General features: G+C 41.3%; 1 protein-coding gene across 1 annotated transcript in view; it reads right to left on the reverse strand.

Annotated features, from left to right (window-relative positions):
* CEP192 (centrosomal protein 192) overlaps positions 1-17,837 on the reverse strand; it is a 75,786-nt gene extending 57,949 nt beyond the window's left edge. Inside the window, exons 1-12 of the mRNA XM_086472471.1 lie at positions 17,668-17,837; positions 16,727-16,849; positions 14,511-14,665; positions 12,933-12,979; positions 11,315-11,444; positions 8,649-8,803; positions 6,162-6,302; positions 5,579-5,912; positions 5,074-5,214; positions 2,547-2,611; positions 2,279-2,470; positions 1,225-1,348 (exon numbers count right to left, since the gene is read on the reverse strand). Coding sequence (XP_086328597.1) covers positions 1,225-1,348; positions 2,279-2,470; positions 2,547-2,611; positions 5,074-5,214; positions 5,579-5,912; positions 6,162-6,302; positions 8,649-8,803; positions 11,315-11,444; positions 12,933-12,979; positions 14,511-14,665; positions 16,727-16,849; positions 17,668-17,837 — 1,777 coding nt within the window. The remainder of the gene's footprint in view (positions 1-1,224; positions 1,349-2,278; positions 2,471-2,546; positions 2,612-5,073; positions 5,215-5,578; positions 5,913-6,161; positions 6,303-8,648; positions 8,804-11,314; positions 11,445-12,932; positions 12,980-14,510; positions 14,666-16,726; positions 16,850-17,667) is intronic.
* Between the last annotated feature and the right edge of the window lie 2,020 nt (positions 17,838-19,857).

Below are 19,857 nucleotides of genomic sequence, written 5' to 3' on the forward strand. Positions count from 1 at the left end.
AAGTAACACCCTCCTCAGGTTGCTGACCTCTCAGCTTCTTCTCTATCTGCTGCTCCTTAAGCAAGAATTGCATACTGGTATTGGTTATGAAGATTATTATTGTCAGTACTACTCAAAATCAGATGGCAGTAACTATTCACATCTTGGCCACAAAGTGACCCAAATAGCTACTTTCTCTAGCATTTATAGCAACACTTACATCAAAAGAATTGAAGAGCACATTGAGGTATTTTTCTACTACTCAAAGTAATAGTTATAAGTACAATTTAACTGAACGGAAGTCAGGAACTCAATGAACTCCTGGTATTTTTTGACAAAAGTCTGGACTATTATACAGTGAATTTAAGCACACTAACACCAGACTTAAAAATCATCATCAGAGACCCTTTAAAAATATTTGCAAGGTCTCAACACGAGGAAAACTACAGCTGTAAAGCGGTTTCAAGGAGCAGGCTCCCTAAAAGCCTGATGGATATTTTTCACCAATGAAAAAAGTATTTAAGTCACTGCACTGACTGTACAAGCAGGATCACAAAGACTGATGTTGCCACAGTTCTATCAAGAGCAATACAGATGCTATAAAATGCACTCATCCTTTCCTAAACATACATCATTAAGCTGACAGGCATATATATGCACCAAAATGCATGCGTCTTGTATAATTTAGGAGATTCCCCAAAGTTAAGCAGATATTATGGGAGCATAACTTTTTGTTTTTAAAGATGGGAGAAAAAACCTACAGACTATGTTTTATGCACACATTGTCAGATCAGTTATTACCCAAATTGTTTCCTTCTTTCCCTGTATCCTCTATACTTATATGAACAAACAGACCCATTTTCTGGCTTGTTGGGTTTGGGTTTTTTTATTGGTTGGTTGGTTGCTGGCAATACAGTTACACTGCTTTTTCAACAGGAAAACTCTGAACAGACTTTAATTATTACAAGACACTCTGGTAGCTACCCATTATCTGGAAATGCTGAAACATCCAAGACTATTTAGGGTAGTACTCGGTATTAGTATGTTCTCTCTTGTAAGGGTTTAGGTTCTGTGTTTTTCTGGGAGAAGGAGGAGTGGAAGAGGTGCTCACAGCAAAAAAGATATTTCATGAATGAAAACTAGAGTCTATCTGTCACAGATTATTCTTAATAGTCTTTAATAGCTACATATAAAGTAATTCTTAGGTACTGTTATAACCACTACTTAGGGCTGTTCTATAATTACCTGAAAACACTTCAGACAGTCGTGAATTCTCTTGGCCCATGTCACCTCCTGATGACTCAGGTTGCCTCAGCAAAGCAACAGGTTGCCTTTTCTTTGGAGACGTAATATAGTAACCAAAAGATGGCTATAAAAAAAAAATCACCTCAGAATACAGCATGAATAAATTTAACCATTAATAGATTCAGCAGGCTTGCAAAGCAGTTTCAGCCACAGTGCCTCCCCAGTTTGGCTATCGTACCACTAAGAAATAACATATGCCTCTTAGTACTACAAGTGTCTAATCCAAATACATACGCTGCCAACATACACATAAAATAAACTAACAACTTATACAGTTAGACAAAAGAAAAGTCATAGGCTCTCATCATCTCTGCTCTGCCGCTCAGTCTCTGAACGCACCAGGACAGAATACTCATCTCTACCAATTCACCAGAACATGACTGAATTACACACGCACACTTCTTCCTCCCATTGTACACACTTCCCTGCTTTTTTGTTTTTCTCTGCAACACAGATGAGATACTCTCCACCAACAGCAGGTAAGCGAAGAGACAGGAATCAAGATCGATGCAATCAGCATACAGAAGTATGTTGGCAAGTTAAAAAGTCTAGATGATTACATTTTTATTGAAGCTGGGCATTTGCCTAGATAGCACATCGACTAGCAACAGCCATTCAAATATACCCTCACTGTTCAACTACCGCTGTCTGAGCAACATTTCATTCAACCACTAAGTGGATCACTTCCTTGGACCTCCAATGTGCACCCTGTATATTGTGTGCTTTTCTCTCTCTAATCCTACATATAATCAGTTCCTGACCCAAAGGTGAAGATCAAGACTCATCGATAGCACCAGCCAGCCCTTCACATCAGAAATTCCAAGTGGGAAACAAAAAGCCAATCCAGACCTGCCACACAGAGAATTTCTTTCAACAGTGAACTTAGAAAAGCAGTTCTCAGAAAGAACTAGTTACAATATAAAAAAATAGTAGTGCTTGCTGTTGTTGTTCTCATCCTTTCCTTGTGTCTTAATACCAACATTAAGATACATACCCGTTTCACATCACTGCCTCCACCAAGACAACCAAGAGCTTCAGATCTCTGACCAAAGAACTCCCCCAAAGACAAACGTAAATAACTGGCATCTTTATCAAGATCAGACGTTCTCAGCAGAACGCAGCTATTGGCAGACTTCCATGAAGTATCTGCTAATTCAGATGCATTTAGAATGTCTACTTTTTCCACCTGCAGACAAAGAGATTTCAGTTGTAACTTGCAAATAAATGAGAACTACTCTCCTTACTTTGAGATAATTAGTTACCTGTACAAGTTTGTGTGCTTTCTCAAATTCTTCCTGATCTTGTGCAATCATGGCTGCTGCTTCAGCTTAAAATCAAAGAGAATGTTTATTAAAACAAGGGCTAAGTTATTAAGTGCTGTCATTATTATTTTGCATCATTAAACTAAATATTGAGGGACAGATACTGCAATATTTTGTTCTACATCTGAGATGGTTTGGGACACACAAGGAGTAATTCCATCTCATTATGGTGAGGAAAGTTCACGTGAAAAGTTGTTTTAAAAAGAGAACTCCCTGGATCTTTCAGAGCCGAAGTAAAATCATCGCTTAGCTAATGGACTTAGTGGTGAATGAATAAAGTCTCTTATGGCCTTAACCCCAACCAAACTAACTCCATAGGCTATGCTACCCACACGAGCTAGAATTGAGCATCATACAGCTACTTCCAAACAAACTTTTACCACATTTGGTTTTGAAAATTTCATCAAGGTGGTACCTGCAAATTGCAGCAAAAGAAACAGACTGGTTTGTACCAGTTCATGAAATACCTGTGCAAATTAACAATCCAAAAAAATCAATACTTCTTTTAAACAAAAATGCTTGTATCATTGTCACAATTACCATTTACAGAACAATGAACATTTAAAGTCCCTTCACCAAAATGATGTGAAAAACTGCTGATCAAGAGATACTGCTTTACCACCATATTTCAATGTTAACATCACTAAGCCCACCAAAACTTGTAAAATATGTGGCCTTGTACACACAGCACCCCTAGTCATAGAGGACAGAGGGCAAATGGAGGAATAAATCAAGAATGGACACAAACTTGTAAAGTGAATACAGCTGCTGTCCATAAAATTACTTTGGGGAAGTCACAATACATAACTCTAAGGAAAGAACAAAGTTGGAATACATCTTTACTGAGCAATTCAACCGAATTTCCTAAAGGCAACCTGGCACCAACAACAACACATTGTATCATCCAGCTGAACTCTAAGTCAGTATTAGTTCTTAATTGATCCTCTGTATAAGCCATATAGCTCTCTAAAGATTTCTTGAAGCACCAAACTGTCAAGTGAGTAATCCTGCACTATTCTATACAGGAACACAGTGTGTGCACAGTTTGCTGACAGATAGACATGTCATAAATGAGACTCAGAAGCATCAGATGTAACATTTCCTTTCTGCCCCTGCAAATATCATCTCTCAGCTGTCAAGCATCACACTTGAGCACTGCAGACAGACAGACAAACTATAAGCCAGAAAAATGCTAACTGCATTGAATGTGTAAGCACACGCCTTCTACCACATGAAGAGGTAAAGCCAGTCAGCTCGAAAGCAGAATTCCTTTAAAAAGCCATCAGGTGGGAAAAAACTAAACAGCCTTGGAAAAATTTACAACAGTCAAATATTCTACTCACTCAACAAAAAGTGTGAGATGCAGGAAAGTGCCTGAAATATCCTGCCATTTGAAAAATAATGGAGGAGCTCTGCTTTATCGACATAGTAGACAGGGAAGGTTCTACCAAACTGGATCGCATTTGCTCATTCCAGCTGAAAACCACTACATTGTTGAAAAACATTACTTCAACCAATCACCCCTGCCTGATCACTCATTCAAAATAAACAATTCTAGACAGCAACTTATACAGCATTCCGTTTGAAAGAAAGAACAACCCTAAGTGGACTGTGGACATCTTTAGAATACCTTAGCCCATCCATATGTCAACTACAGAAACTAGTAGTGACCTGGAGAAATACTGTTGCAGACATTGCTTGAATCTGTCTAGTAAAACAGATGACAACTTGGTGCTAAGGAATTGATTCGTCTACAGCACTATGTACATGTTATCCAAGCCTGTATGACACACAGACTCCCATGAAGATTAGTCCGAGATATCTTAAGGAAAATAAAAAACCTTTTAAGTAAAGAGATGTTCAAAAAGCCTGGAATTTGACAGAAAATGAGTCCCATAAAGCCCCTCAATAAGCTCCAACATTTTTCAGTACCAGACCCATTTTTCAGCATCGAGACATTCCCAAGGGGTTCACAAAAAAACCCACCACCCAGTGAATTCAGCAGCTCTTTACACATTCTAGTTGATTTTGTAGTAATTTCTTGTTTACTATTATTTCCTGTCTTATAACCATCATGCAATACAGACTGACTACTCTTTCCTCTTGTTGAAAGAAAGGGTAATTCAAGTCCAAAGGAAAAATTGCAGAAATGACAGCTACAGGAGCTACTTTTGCTCATACAACAGGTACCAGTGACACACGTTACAATGCTTTTTGAAACCAAACAAAAGCCTCTTCAGGGGAAGAGTAGGAAACAAGGAAAGAAGCTATCAACAATAACTAATGATAGCATTACTATAGGCTACTATCAATATCAGCTTCCAAACTATTTGTAGTATCTAAAGTCTGGAGGCTTTGCAACACCAAATACTGATCTGTTGAAGTGGGAAAAAAAAAAAAGGAAGAAAGTTTACTTAGCACTATTACAGATAACAACAGCTAACTAAAAAGGAAAAAGACTACATACATCCAGTAACGAACTCCTCATTTATTTTATCATCCTCAGACAGATTTAAATCTTGTTCTTCATCAAATGAAGTATAGTATGCAAGATCAGTCACCCATTTGCCCTCTTCATTTTGATAGACAACACTGTGTGGTAAATCACCTGAAAGATATATCAAATGCCACACTGTTGATTAAAATAAAAAGGAATATGGCAAAGTCTCTTAAGTTTAGATTAAGGAGTTCACTTGCCAGAAGGCAGCAACAAGTTAAAAAAAATGTAGCTCAAATTGCTGCAACTGCAAGCTTAAACTGGGTTTCATCATCAAGTAAGCAACAGTTAAGTGCAATATACAACAGTCAATATTTTTAAAAACAAAACCAAGTCAAAATCCATTCATGCTACACTGGTTTTCATCACCAACTTGCACAACTAAAGAAAAACGCATAGCTTACACTTATTTCTTTTTGCATGCAATGGAGTCTAGTCACAACTGTATAGATTGGTTGTATCTAGAGCAACCTACCTTTGCCTGTTGTAGCTAAACTTATGTTGTCGCAGCTGTCTGCGGTTGGAGACAGGTAGGTATCAGGAAGACCGACTTCACATTCAGCTGCATCTGTCTGAGCTGCATTTGCACTGAGAACTTCAGGAGTGCAGTGCCCCAAAAAGCCTCTTGCTGTGGGTAGCACTTCTGCATCAGAAGCAGCAGCTTGACACTCAGAGGACTGTATTTCTTGCTTTGGAAGGACATCCAAGACATCAGCTTTATGGCTATCCATGCCCTGAAGATACAGTGAATCCAACCGCAGCTCAGCAGCAATGCAGGAATCTAGTGCATCTCCTGTAGTCATGGAATTCTTAGGAAACAATCATTTGAAAAGTGTCAGGAGTGCATTATTAACTGTTTGTGCTAACAGTTCTAGGTACAAAATAGTCCAAGTTCACTATGTTTGAAAAATGTATCTAAAACAAAACTGCTTTTATTATTTTTTTGTAAAGAAAGGTTGGGGTGTTAGTTCAACCTCTAACAAGTTTTCAAACACACCGCCATCTTCTACTACAGTCTTACTCTATAATAAACAGAAATGTAAATGACAATGTCGTACCAGTTGCCGAACTGCTCTGGGCAGCATTTCTCTCTGCACAGGACATCCAGTTATCCCTTGATTTTGTGAATCTTCATCACTAGCATTTCCAGAGTCTACTCCTGTCACAGCCTGATAAGTGTCAGGAACCTGAAAGTTCTCCTTTAAAAAAAAATAAAATATTTAAGTTACTCTAGAACAGATACACCAAAGAAAAGACAAATTAACACTACAGTTTTTACAACGTTAAAAAATTCTCTAGAGAAGAGATTATCATACATGTTCACTCGTGTGCCACTGCCAGAAGCACCTCTAGCCACCAGCACCAAGGACAAGAGCTCCTGGCTATGCCAACCCATGCATCTGCCAAGGGCATACAGAGCAAGAAGATCGAGGATCTCTTCTTACTTCTACTACATCCTTTCATTCCCTTTAACGAGGGCACCATGCTACTCCTCTTCCCCTTCTGGTTGACCCACTGCTGGATGAGGACTCCACATCCAACTCAGAACCTGTTGTACCTCTCCCACTGCCTATCAACCATGACACTGAAGTAGGAACATTTTACACAAATAAGAGAAGACTTGAGGTCAGAGAGCAGAACTGTGTTATCCTCACTCTTCAAACAACCACCTATCCCCTTCTTCACATGCAGCCATAGATCAGCAACTGGCAGCCTATGCAGACTGCTTTTACAGGGTCAACATATCACTTCCCACAGCTTGGAACCTCTGACGACAGTTGGGAAATTTCTGACATCTCAGAAGCTACAGTTCATTTAACTGTTTAAATCAATCACACTTTCCCATTCTGTTCAAGCATGCATCTACCAGGATTGCATCCGTTGTTGCAAAGTCAAGAAAATAGAGAGGCACTTAATCCCTGGCAACCTGTTTGTAACGGAGCTAACTGCTGCTCAAAGGCAAACCACAAGCCAGCAGGTTGCTGCTCTACGCCTACCTTTCACACACTGACCAATTATTTATAAATAGGAGATTTATTTACTCCAAACAAGCCTCTGTGATGCCAAACACTTAATAAAACCTTGGACATTGCTATCCAAGATAGCAAACCAGTGATCAAAAAGGTTCTATAAACTACTTGTATGATAGAAAAGGACCAGCATGTTCCCTTAATAGTTATAGAAACAAAAAATAAACCAGATTCAGTTACAGTTCAAACCGTAACTCTAAGAATAGCAACAGGTTAAACTACCAAGAATAGTTTTGTCTCAGAATCATCAGATTAAAATTAAGCAATTCCTACACAGATAATAGGCCCATCTCCTGGATATTACATAGAAGTTACAAGCAACATCAAAAGATGACCTTAGTTTCAGTTTAGCTGACCAGTTTGCAGGGGCTGGAGGGGACAGAGTAAAGCAAGCATTTTATGGGTATTAGCATTTTTATGGAGATTTATCTTTCATCAAAAATTCTTTGCATTCAGAAGCCGGTAATCAAAATTCAAATCATGCGATCACAAGACAATGGGTTCAGTAGAGACTTCTGCTTGGTTAACAATGATACAGTTTCCCTTAGTGGACTTGAGAGGATCCCAAATGCTTATCTACAAACTTTTTACCACCACTAGGAAGCTGGGAGGGGAAGCAGGGTGTATAAGAAACATTCATACCTTAGAGCATTCAAGAGAATGCCTCAGAGGTACAATAAGTTCAGACCAGCATAAACAATCCAAAACCCTAAAAGCAACTTTTACTTTTGTAATAAGGATTAGAAATGCAGTATTAATTAATCCAGCAGAAAAAGTCCATCTTCAGGAAATACTGTCGATGCTTTATTAATTACATGCCTTCTCTGAGGACAAGTCTCCAGCACCCCAAAGAAGGGACAGAAATCCAGTCTTAGGAGTTTGGTGGTTTGGGTTTGCTTTTTTTTCCTCTTCGCAAGACCAAGTAACAGAACTGATTGCACACAGTTCTCTACCAGAGAGAGCTGCTTGTCAGGAGAAAGGAGAAGGCTACGCAGGGACAAAGAGGACTGCGAGGAGCAGGGTTAGACAGGGGTGGGAAACCTGGATGGAGACTTGAATAAAGGAGACACCATAATAGGAAACTCTTCAGCTTTACACCAAGCCTTCCTGACTAATGCCTCTTGGGACAGCCAGCTACGTACCTAATTCCACCTTAACTCATAAACAGCAAGACCTTCTGCAACAACCAGATGAATCAGCTCCTAGCTCTCCACTATAAGGAAGAGGAAAATAAATACAAAAATAGCTCATAGTTTCTTTCCTTTTTTTTTTCCCAGGGAAAACCTTGCAGAGGAAACACAACAGGTCAGATGCTCACTTAAACAGCTTTGTTTCTAGTTTAGAGCTGCATTTGCTACCTTTAAGAAGACTCCTTCCCTGTAAAGGCTACCTGTTGGACAGTATTTGCGTTTGTCAGGAAAGAAGTAAGACCTATTTCACTAGGCAGACCACCCTCAAAGACACAAACAGGCTTAAGGGCCTTCGGGTGTGCTGAGCTTTGAACTTTAAACCTACCTGAAGTAAGCCATTTTCAGAACGCTTCAGCACCATACAGCATCCTGAGGGTTTCTGTACGTCAGTGCCTCCTCTTGTCTTTCCTGGTTGTATCAGCTCGTCAAAATAGGCTTCTAGTCGGTTATCGAAGAACTCTTCATCATCAATATCATCATCTATTGAAAGAGAAGAAAACATCCTATTCACCTTTCACAGACATTTTGTATCACCTGACATACTACCAAAACAACTCCATAATTTTTAATATACTGAGTCTCACAACACACTCAGAGGCAGAGCAGAATTATCCTGTTTTCCTCAAATTAACTGGATCACAGAAACATGTAATTGTCTTACTCCGTGACTAGTGATATACAGCAAAACAAGATGACTATAAGCTAGCATTTTAACTCCCAGACTAGCAAGTGATTCATCTTCCTTCACATGATTTAGACAGCACCACATTCCAACTAGCAAATCGCATACATATTCATAAATCAAAATATATGTAACTTTTTCAAACTTCACAGAACATGATTGAAGCATAGTCCAGTATTTCAATGGCAAAAAATGTTAAGTGCTGTTAATAAGAACAGCGCTACTCCTATTTGCCAAGCAAGAAGTTTTCCAAGAGACAATTGTCCTTGGTTTGGGGCTGTTTTTTTTTTAGTTTGTGGGGTGAAAGAAGAGTCTCCAGGGCTCTTGTTTGTTTGTTTTTAAAAAACTCAAACATCAGTCCACCTTTTAGGGCATGGTTAAATGCACTCTTAAAACCATTGTAAAATATATTCCAAGAAGAAGTTTGACATCTTTGCTTTTTATTCTTCCATTTCCAAGAAACAGTATCCTATTTGTGGTTTTCCTTATTAAAAAACCAAACTGTACTCAAACAGGCCTCCTGTTTATAAACTCACAACTATATTTCATTTTCCACATAATGAAAGAAATGTTCGTTTTCAGGTTGCTGGTGACGGTTTAAGAATTCTCCATCAATTTTGCCTTTGGATTACATTTCAATTCTTCACCCCAAAAGGTAAGTCTGAAGAATCCTCTCAGCATCTCCTTCTGCCAAAGAGGTCTATACAACGCCAAGAACGTACAGGAAAAGAGTCCATATACACATGCACAGGCAAGTCATCATTACTTCAGCGTTCCCAGTCTCTGTACAAAGCCTGATTTACAGAAGTGCACTCTTTCAAGAAAGTGAGATTTAGTTGAATTAGAAGCTATGGATGCTCAGCAACTTTGACATTACAGCACAGCAGTCAGGTTCTGTTACATCTGACAGTCAATAACCGAAAAATCTGAACAATGGCTCTCTTTCCACCTATGGTACTGGAGAAGGTGGAGGGATTGCAGCAGGCTAAGTTTCATCAGTTTTTGAAAGAGGACTAATACCTATGCTCAGAACAAACATCCAGAGAATGCTTTAAAAACCGTAGAAGGATTAGTTTGTTACCTGTATGGTAGACAAATACCTACAATTCAAACTCAAACTGACACGATAATTGTTTTTAAATCTCATTTACCTATGTCTTGATTTCTTCTTTGTGACACTGAAATAATAATCTGTCTTCCAAATAATGAGAAAGTAGATTAATGTATTTTACCTCAGCTACCGAGACTTCCTTCTTATTTTTAGAAATATTCAGCTGCCAAATTTACACTGAATAAAAAATTGCATTACAAAAATGAGTACATTACACTCTGACCAGGAAAAATAAAAAGATCAGTTAACTTCAGCAGTACTGGAACCCTGAATAGGCAAGTATTCCAGCTAATGACTACCAACTCTTTGAAGGGCAGTTCAAAGTAATTTCATGCCCTTGGACAGAAATTAAAAAACCCAGTATTTTTACTCAGCAAACTTTAACTTCACTTTTATACAGTTAACGTAAAAGTGAAGTTAAGCAACAAGAACGAACAAGATTACTTCAAAACATGGTCATGACATCTGCAGATGTCATGGGAGAAACCCAGTAACCCTACTTGAATGCAGGGCTGCTTGATCTCAGACGTCAGTAAACTATTTATCACTCTGCCTTCCTCATTCTTGGGGCATCCAAGGTCATACCCTGTCATCCTTCACGGGATGGGCTAAGTCAACTACACTAACAAAGAGGAGCACATTTGTCCTTCAGCAGCAGCCACTGGAAGGGCACAGAAGTTTCAAAACTCCATAGTTACACGGAAATCAGGCTCTCACTGTTATCCCTGTGGGTAAACTAGACTTCTGACCTGTGTGTCACTGTGCATGTGTGGCATCTGGAGAGAACTGAAACTCAAGGAAAAATTAATTTTAACTGTATGCGTATGTTCTTCACCAGGAAAGCGTATCTCTAATAATCTAAATTGAAACTGTAGCTCAGGTTCCCACTTTATTATACAAATGCCCACATTTCTACCTGTATTTTTGATTCACAGTAACTGAGGACTGTTGTTTAAATTTTTAGATTAAACTTCCAATGCGATTCTCTGACAAATTCCATAGCCACCTACTCCTACTACAATTTTAAAACAGCCAGTTTCCCAATGAAGACAGTTTTCTTTAATATTCCTAATACCAGTTCTTGATCAAGGGTAATTCTATATTAAATACTTCAGTAAAACAATACCTTTCTTCTCAGGCACACAGTAATGTTGTGTCAGAATTCTAGACTCAACCACCCAGAGTTATAAATACCTACCAGTGGAATCATCTGAGCTTGCAAGAGATGAGAGTTTCTCATTTTCCAAAAAACTCAAAAGGCTATTACTAAGATGATCACTTGAGATGTCACCTTCTATCAGCTTTTCAGAAGGTTCAGATGGACCAACCTGTGAAGAGCATCCATACAGAAACGGTTCTAGGAGTTACCAGCTGTTGTACAAATGCAGTTAATAATAAACAATTAATGAGGTTAATAATATTCCAAAACTTCTCTTCCCCTTTTTTCCCCAATTATCACAGCAAACATTCTCATTCCAATGGACTTTCCCTGCTAGCTTCCAGAATGGATACATGCAAGAAATACAGGGATCAAAGGGAAAAGAAGGAAAAAAGCATCTGAATGACACCAAAATTAAAAGACCTTAAAAATAAAATACTGAACCACTGCATGAAAGACTTCACATTTGAAAAAATTGCCCCCCCATTCATCAAGCCGCAATCCCAACATTAAAGTCCAAAGACAACTCTCAATAGCTTCCTCTGCTGCTAAAACAGTGCTGCTTCAGAAACCGCACAGCCAGATCAACCCTTTGTGATACTTTCTACGAATGAGCATGCTAAATTACACAAACAGTAGTATTTCAGCTGAATCTAGCTAACTGTATGTATTGTATCTCTGCTATATCTGAATGATTTTTTTAAAGCAGCACAATGTCTATTTGGGATTGAGGCTGACGTTCTTTACGATAAATAGATCCCATTTGACAGACAGCAAAAATGTCAACGTTCAGAAAATAAAATATGTGAAAAGGACTGGAATTATGGTTTTCAGATGACAGCCTGTGAGCATTCAACTGCAACTCACTGACCACTGTGACCCTAGAAAGAAAACTAAATCAATGTAGTAGATACCAGCTGACACATTAAGGATTACATATTGGACAGCATCTGACTGCAGTCTGAGGCATATCTTCTGTAAGGGCCAGGAGATCTCCCATTCCTGTCTGCCTGGTATCTCTGCACCCATAACTGTCAGCTTCTCTAAGAGTAGATAAAAACAGCCGAAGCACAGCCCTACCTGCCAATATCTGCAGCCATTTGCTAGCTCTGGGATAGACACCCGCTAAAAAACAAAAAAAATAAAAATACAGAGGCAGCAGAAAGACTGTGTTCTTGCAAATGCAGTTTTTAATGTTGAGGACACTGAAGAAGTCACCTGAGCTAACATTCCTTAAAATAATCAACAAGTACAGGGGCAAGTCAAACCAGGCTGATATTGCCTACTTCAGTTTCCAAAAGCATTCCCAGAAGTTCCTCAAAAGGCTTTGCACTAAGCTAAACTACAACTGGGACAAAACGTAAGGTCCTTACGTTGACAAAGAACTACAAGACAGCAGAGGCCAGGAGTAAACAACAGTTATCACAACTGAGAACAAACAGGTGGAGTCACGGTCCCACAGTACCAATTATGCTAAGTGATCTGCAAAAAGGAGGCAAAGTGAGGTGTGACACATTCCACATGCTAGCACTGTTAGAAACTTAAGGGATACTCGACATAAGACAATAAACACCGTTCAATTCCTCACAGAATTAAGTTTATTACAAGATTAATATTAGAAAACCTTTAACTTCACTGTATTTAGTAAAGCTTTCACCTTGTTATTCTTATTGTCTGGAAGAAAACGTGCTCCAGCTGACAAATCTGAAACAAAAGAATGCAGTGTAATCAGCATTTGATTATGTTCTTATGTTATACTACTAAGTGCTAACTGTTCCGTAAGACAGCAGACTGAGCCTCTTGAAGGTCTTTGCATAAACCATAAAAACAACCCTGAAACATACACGTTATCACAATACCAAAGTTTACATGTTCTTTTAACAATGATCCAAAGTATCTGGGAGTAATTGAAAAGGCAGGGCTTTATCAGGACTAGAACTGTAAAAATTATGAACAACAGCTACTGCCTTGAGAACTTCTATATGGCAGTGCAAACAAGTAAAGAGGTTGCAGTAGCAGAAGTAGGAACAAGTGTTCTGTTCCACTGTTGCATTTCACCTACTGGGCCAATTCTTTTTTTGGACCACTTGCAAGCAGCTTCCACTTGTCTTCATGTTATATCCACCCACAATCCAATGGCAAGTCCCACAAGACAGAGAACATTTTAGACATGTACATACATATTTTAGCAAAAAAGGTTCCTAATTCTTAACTAATAGGTGGGAATAAAAAGGCAATTTTCAGACTACAATCCTTGAATAAACAACAAGTTAAAACCAATTAACTAAATATGATCAGGCACTGTCAAGTCCAAACACTGGGCAGTCCTGGCTTTCCAAAGCACCACGATTTTTTGTTGCCATAGTTACTGCCACTTCAAGACTTAAATAAGTGACTAAAATCAACACTTCACTGTCAAAAGTGTGTTTTATAAGGGTCCATTTACATTACAAACCATAGTACTTTCTAACTGAACAGTTCTCTATTAAATAAACTATTAATACTCACCTCGCCAAAACCTAGACAAATATTCAGACAAAGCTTAGAAAAGGTAATGACTAGAAGTGTATATTTATTAGGTATATTTGCTTGATTTTAAGGAACAAGCAGAATATAAACTCAGGACTGGCATTAGCAGAAAACCCAAAGAAGTTTAATATCAATGGCCATACTTTAAAATAAGTTCCAGAACGTTATTTTGCTTCCACTACACTGTTCGTACTTCAAAAAAAGCATCGTTTTCACAAGAAATTTTCCAAACTACTTTTTCATGCATCATCTCACTAGAAAAGTGTGTTTCCAGCTTCTACAGCTGCAGTTAAAGATCCTCTATTACAGGTTGGAATTGTGCAAGAAAAGAGATGTTGGTTAAAACATCTCGTAGACTTACACCTACTGGAAGAGAAGGGGTAGAAAACAACTCGCACACACTTTTTCCACAAGTAGAGTTCCTGGAATTAATTCCCATTCCTACCAGCACTCTAGTCATGGTACTTTATAACAAACATTATTTTCACCAGCTTCCTGTCTAGCTTTATACTTTGGAGAGAAAGCTAAGAACACAATGTCAACCACAAGCTTGCTCTGATTTCATTTGTTCAAATCAAATTGATTCTTTTTCAAAACCCATTTACACTATGCCATAAAACAGCGAAAGGGTGAAGAGAAGACATCTATAGCATAAAAAGCTAATTACACTGAGAGTAATTATACATTTTTTCTCAAATTTTAATACCTTCCAATCGTTCAAGTGGCAATACCTCAAGTAAGGTATCTTGACTGTGATTTGAATGCTCAATGGCACTCTGATCTCGCTCTCTGTATATTGAGTGGGATTCTTTCAAACTAACAGAAGTTGGCTGAGGTTCTTCAACTTGTGTAGGAACTTCCCTGGAAAGATAATTATTTTAATGAAAAATCACTCTGTGAGATATATAGATCAACATTAGTGTACAACATCTCTACATGTAAAGATCTGGTAATTCTCAGATTTTAATGCCTTCGTCTCTAGGAAGTCAGCTGCTCCCATTAATACAGAGCCTACAGACCCACTATCTGTCATTTTACAGTAAAGGAATAAATACCAAGATTACCTCTTCAGCTCAATCAGGTTGCTCGGAGCTGACCCCGAATGTCTCCAAGGATGGGGCTGCTACCACCTCTCTGGGCAGCCTGTGCCAGTGTTTCACCACCCTCATTGTAAAAAATGTCTTCCTTATATCTAGTCTAAATCTCCCCTCTTTCAGTTTAAAACCGTTACCCCTTGCCCTATCACTTCCCTCCCTGATCAAGAGTCCCCCCCACCTTTCCTGCAGCCCCCTTTCAGCACTGAAGGCTGCTCTAAGGTCTCCCCGGAGCCTTCTCTTCCTCAAGCTGAACAACCCCAACTCTCTCAGTCTGTCCTCACAGGGGAGCTGCTCCAGCCCCTGAGCATCTTCGTGGCCTCCTCTGGACCCGCTCGAGCAGGTCCGTGTCTGTCTTCTTTTGAGGACTCCAGCAGGGGGTTGGACTAGATGATCTTTAAAGGTCCTTTCCAACCCAAACTATTCAATGATTCTATGATTACAAGGGCTTCAGCTTCTCAATCTAAAGTATGAAACAAATAGTGAAATATAATGTAACATACACCTCTGCCTTTTTTCTGCTTCTTCCTTTCTCTTTCACTTCTGCAAAAAGGGGAAAAGGGTCTATTCTGGGAGAGTTCCATAATCCCCTTGAGAGAAAGTCAAACCCTAGACAAGACTTTCCTAAGTCCACAATATCAGCATGCCTTCTGTAACATTAAATGAGGGACTAAATCATAAAGAACATGACTTACTGAAATTCCATATAGTTCTGTTAAATAACAGCTTTTATAATTCTGTGAGAAAGTTATTTTTCACCTCTGGTTTCATACGACTTCCACACAGGCAGATAAGCTAATTGCGCAAGATGTTAAAAATTCCACATTGAGTGAACTGAACCATAATTTTGCTTTAATGTTTTAGATATATAAAAAAAGTAAGATTCAAAAGTCTAAAATGCAATTATTCCACGTTTTGTATTTCTTCCTCCTTGAGTACAATCAAGATGCTGACGTCCTCTCAAATATCATACTCTGTTTCCACAGGGACACACTGCCCATAGTGTGATTTTGTCAGCAAGAAAGACAAACGTTGCAGATTCTATTGCAATAGCAGGGACAAATTTGACCTTGGTTAGAATAACCTGTGCAACAGCTTCCAACACTTCCACCACTCAGTAATGCTCTCTAAATTATTTCACTAACACTAGTTATTTCCTAAGAAATAGCAATCACTGAGCCTGCAAGGAAGCTAAGTTTAAAAGAAATAGATGTTCCTTTCTGTATGCAAGCTGCACGCTACTTGGAACAGATTTAAATCAGTGCCAACTATCATTCACACACATGACATGAACCAGAAACGTCAGCTTAATTCTAAATTATGTTATGTGAACTAGGTAAATACAAGCCAGATTCAAATAAGTCAATTTATTAATCATGCTGAGGAAACTTTTACTTAGTGTGACAACAAAACATCATGGTTTTAAAAAAAAAAAGTAACTTCTCAAGATTCATTCCTGTCATGTAGGCGAAGCCCAAGCAGCCAGTCAAACAGCAGAACGCTGCTCACACCAGGCTGTAGGGGCTAAGGGACAGAGTTGCACAGGACACTTGCACATAGCCTGCCAGCACCCTGCTTCAGAGAACACAGAAGAGTTGGTTCAGTGGGAAAAGCTGCCCAGGTTGCCAAGCAGTGCGAGCCAACAGGCTAAGGCACAGCTGAGCTCTCCAGTTACTGCCACCAAAGGGCCAGGAGCAGAACCTGCTGCTGAGGTGGGCAATTCAGTTCTGAAGCTTTCAACAAGTACCTTATAGGACATATAAGCCTACATGCTACCTACTAGTTTGTGCATTTCCAGACAGAATTAGATTTTAACTATCTCACTTACATGTCTTCATGAAAGCTGAGGGCAAATCTCCCCTTTGGCTCAGGATCTGACTGACTGCTGTGAGAAGATCCTGATGGAGGTGAATGTTTCCCTTCTAAATAGGATGCACAGACAGCAGAAAGCCTGTAAAGGTGGGGAGGAAAAACACACAACAGAATCATTCTAATATGCACCTCTCCTGTTTTCCAAAGAACTGGGGGGGGGGGATCATACTGATAGCCACTCACCCCCTATAAGTTCAATTATTTGAATATTTTAGCATTTTCTAGCCAATCTATATTTACAGGTACGCATGTGTACCAGAACGATCCTCTCCAGTCCTCTGTATTCTTTAGAGAAATACCACATTATCATTTTTATCAGCTAGTGCTGCCCCATTCAGAACACACGCTTCAGGAAAGACAAGGTACGAGTCCGATCTTACTTCTTGTTAAGTCACAGGACAGCAGTTAAGCGAGCAAAGGCTTCTAATTTTTACTCTTTGCTCTACTCCTTACTGAAAATATTATAAATTGTGTTGAATTTTAATTCATATCCATAACACTAGTTCTTACACTACCCTTTCTAAAACGAGCCACGTTCAGGTAAGTGAAATGAACAGTTAATAGAGTTAAGGCAACACACATGTGAAAAAATAATTATTCTCCATATGGCTTCAAACATCAGTATACTAAGCAGAAGGGTCAAGTTAAAAGAAACCTGACTGTCATCAGACTAAAAACTAAACCATTCTTTTAAAGGGTAATTTTAATAAAAATTAAGTATTTTATGAATTTAATGCAGATTTTTCACTGCCAATACAATCAGTCCTATTTGATGATTAGCAAATAGCTTTAGCTACCAAATAATCTGTCAAAAGAATTTTTCCTTTCCAAAGTTGAATGTTTCAGACCAGTCAACTCTTTTTTATAATATTAAGTGGTATTAACTGATAGTCTCACCTGTTGTCATAGCCTGCATTACTCCTGGCAACAGTTGAAGCTGCAACAGGTAAGCCAGGGTTTGAGGAAATCGTAACATTTTCAAAGATGACACTTGCACTGCTACTCAATGAATGGCCCAAGAAGCTTGGAAACGTCTCATCGGCAATATTTCTGAAGCCTTCCATCATCCTGCTGAAAATAGCGCTCTGCTGGGCAACACAATCAGCCCTGGTCCAGCAGCATCTGGAAACAGGAATAAAACAAATATACACAACAAGTCGCAGTAATGCTGTCAAAAATACGTTACTTATACACCACGGCCAACATTCTTTGGCAGTCACCCCGCTTTACCCACAAACGTGCTTGAAAATTATTTGCAGCCCTCTCCCCTCAAGCCTTCTGGGAGACACAGCGTTTTAAAGCCTCCTAGGACTTCCCAAAAAGAGCAGCGCTCCTGCAAGTTGGAGTGCCGACGCTGCAAGAGGCGCCAGCCCTATATTTAGCCACTAAAGCAGCTCGGACCCAGCCGCCTTCTTCCATTTCCAGCGCAGCGAGCACCTGGGGAGCCGCGAATGCCGTGACGCGGTCACCTCGGGCCGCCGCTCGGCAGGCGACAGCCCTGACCGCAACACGGCAGACCCGGGCCCTACCCCGCTCAGCACCCGGAGCAGGCACCACCATCAGCCCTCCGCACCCGGCGCGGCCCGGGAGCGGCACGATGGCTCCGCCGGGGCGGCGGCCGCCGACGCTCTTCGCCGCGCGGGCCGGGCCGGGCAGCGGCTCCAAGCCAACGACACCTTTTCCCCAAACGGTAGGAGGTGGGCGCTGCCCTCCCCGGGGCTGCTGCGGCCGAGACCGAGGAGCCCAGCCCAGCCCGGCCCGGCCCATCCCGCCCCGCCGCTACTCGCCTGAGGGAGACGGGCGGGACCACGGCCCAACCGCCAAAACTTTAAACCGTCGCTCCCTCCGCACGCGCCGGCCCGCGCCCGCCGCCCTGACTCGCCCCGCCCACGCCGCTCCGCCGCGCAGCGCCCCCCAGCGGGCGGGCGGGCCCCATCCGCTCACCTGGCTCACGACACAAACGACAGCCAGCCCGCCCCCCGCCCGCCCCGCCCAACCTTCGGCGAGGAGCGCCTGCGCAGCGCCGCCGCTCGCCTCCCAAACTTTCCCCAGCCCGCGCGCGCGCGCTTCGCCCCGCCGCCCGCGCCCCGCCTCTCCCCGCCGCCAGCCAATGGGAGAGCCCCAGACAGAGCCGGCGATTGGCCGGCGGGGCACGGCCGGACGAAAAAGTTTGAGTGAGCGAGAGAGAGAGCGGGATGCTGATTGGGCGAGGTGCTCGCGGCACCTCCCAGCCCCGTCCCGGGGGCGGCGCGCGCGGCGCGGCGACCGTTAGGCGAGAGGAAGTGAGGCGAGAGGCCTCCCGTGGAGGCGGGAGCTCTGCGCTGAGGGGGGCTGCGGGGGCGGGAAGGGCGGTGACAATCGCCTACTTCAGGTGTGTTCTTACCGACCGACGAGGTCTGGACCCCGGTACCGGTGAGTAGCCCGGGGTCTTTCAGGGGAGCGGCGGCGGCCCCTGAGCCACGGCGCCTGACCCGCTGGGCCGGCCTGCTGCCGCGCGCCAGGGCGTAGCCGTGCGGGAAGGAAAGAGCTCCGGCCACGATTACCGCGGTGACGTGCTCTGTTGCGCGACAGGCGTTGTTCTGACGTGCTGGTGCTACAGGAGGCCCGTGGGTGAGGTCGGGCAACGCACGGTTTACCTACAGTACGTGGAAAGCTTTATTTCAAATTTGAAGCATAAATGTCACATTTTTTGAAGCACGGGATGAGAAGGCAGCAGATGCCTTCCTAACATACGGATATGCGTGTGTGACGACTTCCAAGGATCTAAGTCAAACTCAGTCTTACTCCAGCACGTGGTTACAGTGCACTTCCACAGCTGTATTCCTGGTGTGGAGATTGCAAAAAGCTAGAATGAGAGTGAAAATCCACACGTTCAGCGTCATCAGAGAAAAGTCCATACTGCATTCAAATATGTGCAAAACAAAACCAAACATCACTACAAAAAAAAGCCCACACCCCAAAGCCACCCCCTGACTACTGCAAGACCCAGAGGCTTCTAGTTCTGGACGTTCAAGCTGAGATATGCTCCAAGCACGTAAACAGTATACAGGATAATGCATGTCTTCTTTCAGAAGAAAAGGGACAGCA

The sequence above is a fragment of the Leptosomus discolor genome, chromosome 13, assembly GCF_034619465.1.
Source record: "Leptosomus discolor isolate bLepDis1 chromosome 13, bLepDis1.hap2, whole genome shotgun sequence".
NCBI lineage: Eukaryota > Metazoa > Chordata > Aves > Leptosomiformes > Leptosomidae > Leptosomus > Leptosomus discolor.